This window comes from Heteronotia binoei, chromosome 12, assembly GCF_032191835.1.
Source record: "Heteronotia binoei isolate CCM8104 ecotype False Entrance Well chromosome 12, APGP_CSIRO_Hbin_v1, whole genome shotgun sequence".
In the NCBI taxonomy this organism is placed as follows: domain Eukaryota; kingdom Metazoa; phylum Chordata; class Lepidosauria; order Squamata; family Gekkonidae; genus Heteronotia; species Heteronotia binoei.
In genome coordinates this window covers 4,043,249-4,049,248 of record NC_083234.1, presented here as the reverse complement: position 1 = coordinate 4,049,248, position 6,000 = coordinate 4,043,249, and the positions used below count along the sequence as shown (strand labels likewise).

At 50.0% G+C, this 6,000-nt stretch overlaps 1 protein-coding gene across 1 annotated transcript in view; it reads right to left on the bottom strand.

Annotated features, from left to right (window-relative positions):
* Window positions 1-430: 430 nt before the first annotated feature.
* Window positions 431-6,000, bottom strand: part of CADM1 (cell adhesion molecule 1) — a 461,138-nt gene continuing 455,568 nt past the window's right edge. Inside the window, 3 exon segments of the mRNA XM_060251647.1 lie at window positions 431-1,664; window positions 5,142-5,169; window positions 5,171-5,274. Coding sequence (XP_060107630.1) covers window positions 1,546-1,664; window positions 5,142-5,169; window positions 5,171-5,274 — 251 coding nt within the window. The 3' untranslated portion in view covers window positions 431-1,545.

Here is a 6,000-nt window from a genome sequence, read left to right as displayed (position 1 = left end):
TGTCAGTATCTCTTCGGCATGACTACTTCGTGCAAGGACACGACGGATAAGGAAAGACTCACAAGTGCTCGACAATAAGGGAGAATTTGAATTAGAGAAGGAGAAAATCTCCCTGCCGACTTCCCCACCTCTGCTCTGACCTTTCCAGAAGGAAGACGCAGGGCCGTAAAACAATTCCCCCGCTTTCCTGCTCTCCCCCTTTTGCCTTTTGTCAAGCCGAACCCAAAAGAAGGAAAACATTTCACAGTCTCTGGTCGGAGGCTCAGCACGACAAATACCTGCAGTGCACTGTACCTGCAGGCCGAGATCATCACGCCTCCCCCTCCATAGCAAAATAACAACACAGAAGAAAGGCTAAAAGCAAGATGCACAAACGGAGAATCCGGCTCATTCACAGTCCGTTCACATCACAAAGGTGGTTCCCCCCCCCTCCCTGTCTCCAGGAAATCACAGAGATGCAAGGCCAACTGGGAGCCATTGACGGGGATCGTTTGGAACAGAAATAATTAGAGCAGAACTTCAGCGTCCCTCCCCACCCCCTCCGGTGAGGATTCAAATTTGCCAGCTCACATGAAAGAAACAGCCCTCATCTGTCAGGGCTTTTTAGGACCAAGTTCAGGAAGATCCCGTCCAGACCAGCTCCTGTCCAGAGAGGGAGGGGGGGGGGCAACGCATAACCAGAGTTTACAGACACAAAATCAGACAAGCTCCATTTCCTTGGGGTGCACTTTGCTTGCAGATAACCTGGCATGGCTGCATCGCTTGGTTGGAAGCAGAGCATGCGTTCGACTTTTCAGCCTATGTTCTCATTTTCGCTGTGCTGGACACGTGGGCAGCCGCAAACCACTCTCCTTAAAAAAAAGTCTGTTTGTCCAAGCTTTCATGACGCGGGAGTCGAATGGATGATGAACACATTGAATTCCAAACGATGAAATCTAAGGTGTGCTGGTTCTCCTTTGATGACAACAATTTCAAACAGCAACAACAACATAAAAACAACCCAGGAGTTTGTTTTTTTTCCTTTAAAAAAAATGAAGGGAAAAGAAAAAAAAATCCTTTTTGCAAGGAATCCCAGCAGGCAATTCCAAGAGAGGCTAGGAAGAAGAAAAAAATATATCAAGAGGACCCCCTGCTCCCCCCCCCCCTCCCCATGAAACAAGAAATAAAACAAGGCACAGAATTTTCTGCAAATGATGGAAAGAAACTAAATCTAAGTTGGACTTGGCCAGAGAATTTAAAAAAAAAAACCCAAATCAATTGAGGTGTCGAATAGCAGAGTGTACTTTACAAAGAACACTTTCACGTAGGAAATCCCGGACTCGCACACAATCCCACACACTGCTCCATCCATCCATCCACTCATCCGTCCATTTAAAAATAAAAGAAAACAGCACTGGAAGGGAAAAGAAAGAGAAAAAGAAAAAGACAGAGACAAAGCAAAATGCCGTAAGCTGGTAGCAACTTCCAACATCACTGTCTTGATCTTCTACGCGCGGGGCCCAGTGACTGTCCGCAGGTGGACACCTCATGGAAACCAAGGCGGATCTAGATGAAGTATTCCTTCTTCTCTTCCGAGTTGTTCTGGCCTCCCTCGGCATTGATGATAGCTGTGTCGGCGTCGGCCGCATCGTCAGCTCCTTTGGCTTCGTGAGTGAAGTACGTGCCTGGAAAGAGAGCAGCAGCGGGAGGGCTGTGAGCCCCAGCACAGTTTCCACTGAGGGGCCACCAAAGGAGGTCCTGTCCTCCCAAGGAAACAGGGCCGGAGAGGCTTCAGGCAGCCGGTGGCTGGCTGGGGGAGGGCCCGGGGACTCCGGCTAGCCCGCTGCAGCACTGTAATCTCAGGGGCCAAGTGCTGCGAGGGCAGTGGAGCACAATAGCAAGGGTGTAGGGATGGAGGAAGGAAGAGCATGGGTTCATAGCCCTGCCGATAGTGTTAGGTGAGTCGCTGTCTTTCTAAGAACAGAAGAGAAGTCATGTTGGACCAGGCCAATGGCCCATCCAGTCCAACACTCTGGGTCACACAGTGGCCAAAAATCCCAGGTGCCATCAGGAGGTCCGTTAGTGGGCCCAGGACACTAAAGGTCCTCCCACTGTTGCCTACCCCAAGCACCAAGAATACAGAGCATCACATGTCTCAGACAGAGAGTTCCAATAATACGCTGTAGCCAATAAGAACATACAGAAGCCATGTTGGATCAGGCCAATGGCCCATCCAGTCCAACACTCTGACCAATTTCGCACTAGAGCTTTAATCCTGGTTTAACTCTGTCCCCAAACTGACTTTCTACACTAAAACCATAGAATCATAGAGACATAAAGTTGGTTTCTCTGACTCTATGATTCTAGTGTAGAAAGTCAGTTTGGGGAAAGAGTTAAACCAGGGTTAAAGCTCCAGTGCGAAATTGGTCTCTGTGTCACACAGTGGCCAAAAATCCCAGGTGACATCAGGAGGTCCAGCAGTGGGGCCAGGACGCTAGACGTCCTCCCACTGTTGCCTACCCCACGCACCAAGAATACAGAGCATCACTTGCCCCAGACAGAGAGTTCCAACAATACACTGTGGCTAAGAGCCACTGATGGACCTCTGTTGTGAGGGTAAACATGATGAGCCCTAGGTAGCCCACTTGGTAAGAAGGGCGGGCTACAATTATAATTGCTACTCTCAAAGCCATAAATATTCACTTTGCCATAGAGAATACTCACAGATGTCCATCAATGGCAGACAGACTTCCAGGGCTCTAAGCAGCACCTGCAGTCCGGTCTCACATTGGTGGGCATACGGATTATTGGCAGGGTCAGGCTGGGAGTTTTGTGCCAGGGATTTACTTCCCAGGTATACACCGACCCAGTTTGGATTGGGACAGTGGTGTGCGTAGGGAGCAGGGGGTTTAAGATTTTCCTCCTGAGCTGTTTTCCCAATTTGCAATGGCTCTGGGGACCCAATATTTGCCCTACGGGGCATTAGTGATTGCAAGCAGTGGGCTGCGGTGGTGAACTGGCAGACAAGGACCTGGGGGAGCTGGGTTCAAATCCCTTGCTCAAGTAGCCTTGGGCCCATCACAATTTCTCAGCCCTACCCACCTTCCCAAGGCTGCCGTTGAAAGGAGGGAGTGGAGAACAACATGAAAAACTGCTCTGAGGCCAATCAGAGAGAAAAGCGAGACCTTGAACGTATGAAGCTGCCTTCTACTGAATCAGACCCTGGATCCATCAAAGTCAGTATTGTCTACTCAGACTGGCAGCGGCTCTCCAGGGTCTGAAGCTGAGATTTTTCACACCTTAAAAAAATGGTTTACCCAATGGGGCAAACTTGGGTTCTCTGAAGATATTTAATGTCAAGAATATGCTGGGTGCAGGGGGGGGGTTAAGTCCCCCTCCCCCATTTGGGTCTGTTATCACCTGTGAATTTCCAGCACTTGTCTGACCCAAAGGCTCCACAGCAGTCACTAGAGGGGGGCTGTGAGGTCTTTGGGACCTGTGAACTGGGCCTATACGTGTGACAGGCTCTTAAGTGAAATATCTGCTTTATGAAACATTAAATCTCTTCAAGAAAATCAGGGTGAGGGGAGGAAGCGCTGCCTCTGGGCTTTCCCAAGGATGCCACAAGCCAATCGGATCGGGCCCCATGTGTGTGGGGGGAGGGAAATCATGCTGGTACCCCTTCATCCCTCAGGAGAACAATGTACCCCTTCCCAGAGGCTTCGCTCTAACTAAATAGATGGGGCATTCCAGGGAAACAAAGATTATTTTTTGTAAAATGTGACCCCTCCATCCACCAAAAACATTTCAGCTCTAGTTGGGGGGGGGGGGGGGTCTCTGGTGTGAAGACTGCTCCCAGAAAAGTCGCACAGCCTGCATTTAATGAGGGACTACTTGGTACATTTTCACAGAATGCCAAATTGGGAGAAGCAGCGAAGACACCAGAAGATAAGGGACAAAATTCAATGAGAGCTGAACGTATTGGAAAAGTGGGTGGATGTGAATGAGATGCAATTTAACAAGTGCCAAGTTCTACACTGGGGTAACAAAAATGAACAACATGCATACTGGACGGGGGATATACTTCTGGGTAGACGTATGTTTGAACAAGATCTTGGGGTACAAGTAGACTGTAAGTTAAACTGAGCAGCAAGTGTGATGCAGTGACAAAAAAGGCTAATGCCATTTTTGGGGCTATCAATAGAGGCCTAACATCCAAATCACAAGAGGTCATAGTCCCACCGCATGCTGCATTGGTCAGGCTGCACCTGCAGATCCGGAGGTCTCCCTTCAAGAAGGAGGTGGACAGAATGGAGTGGGTGCAGAGGAGAGAGATGAGAACGACCAGGGGCCTGGAAACCAAGCCCTGTGAGGAAAGCTTGAGGGGCTTGGGAATGTTTAGTCTGGGGAAGAGGAGGCTGAGGGGGGGGGGCAGAATTGCTCTCTTGAAGTTTTTGAAGGGCTTTCACTTACAGGAGGGATTTGTTGGGGGGGGGGGGGTGGGTTCAAGCTAAAGCCAAAAATGATGACAAAAAGCTGCAACCATCATTAAAGGTTTGGAACACTTTCCCTATGAAGAAAGGTTAAAACGCTTGGGGCTCTTTAGCTTGAAGAAACGTCGACTGCGGGGTGACATGATAGAGGTTGGGATGGAGATGGTTGGGATGGAGAAAGCAGAGAAAGAAGTACTTTCCTCCCTTTCTCACAATACAAGAACTCGTGGGCATTCGATGAAATTGCTGAGCAGTCGGGTTAGAACGGATGAAAGGAAGTCCTTCTTCACCCAAAGGGTGATTAACATGTGGAATTCACTGCCACAGGAGGTGGTGGCAGCCACAAGAATAGCCAGCTCTAAGAGGGGATTGGATAAAAATATGGAGCAGAGGTCTGTCAGTGGCTATTAGCCACAGTGTGTGTGTGTGTGTGTGTGTGTGTATATATATATATGTGTGTGTGTGTGTGTGTGTGTGTGTGTGTACACACACACACATATTGGCCACTGTGTGACATGGAGTGTTGGACTGGATGGGCCACTGGCCTGATCCAACATGGCTTCTCTTATGTTCTTAACCAAATACTAGTAAGGTTGCCAAAAAAAGGGGGGAGGTTCTGTGCACCCCTCCCCCCAGATGCAGCACAGCCAGACTCCTCTGCAGACTCACCTTTGTGTCTTGCAAAGTAGCGTCCCAAAAATGATAAGGAGACAGAGCATCGCAAAGACCACCACGGCCACGACGCCCCCGATCACGGCGTGGTCCACAGCTGTGATTGCGCTCTCCTCCCCTGCTCGAGAATCTGCACAGAAGACCACACAACGACATCACTCCCTGCTCCACTGATCAGCCACAAGCCTGAACCCCCCCTCCCCTCCCCGGGAGAAAGGGGTGAAAGAGTGGCTGGTCCAGGCAAGGCAGTTCAGGCAAGAAAGTAGCCAAGCCAGGCTGGATGCTACCCAGTGCAGTGTGGGCAGACTGCGACTGGTGTGGGTATACGTGACCGGGTGGGGGGGTGTGGAGAGAAGCACACGGAAGTCAGGATGCAGCATTCGTTGGTAGAGAAGCATCCTGGGCCGGGACTAAAATGAAGACACAACGAAACATTCGCCCCATTCGTTTCAAATAACGGGAAAGGACCACAGAAACGGGACACACACCACTCCGAGTTGCAAAGGGACTCCCTTCTCAGATAGCTGGCAGAGTAAAAAATCAAAATAGAACCTTCACTAGACAACTGGCCCATTAGTCCAATATTCTGCAAGGCAGTCTCCCCCCGCCCCGCTTAAAAAACCCCCCACCAAACCCGCTGTGACCCGAAGTCAGTGATTGCTGCACGCAGCTCCCATTGTCTTGTTTTTACTTGTTTCACTCGCCATGGCAGCTATTGGCTTTCCTAAGTACCCCTCTCCTGGCTCCCTTCTCTTTGGGGTGCCTTCCGATTAGAGAGGAATGACTAGTCTGGCTGGGGAACAACTCCGGAGTGGACCCGGGAATGAGCGATGGTTGTGTGAAATTAATGTATAGC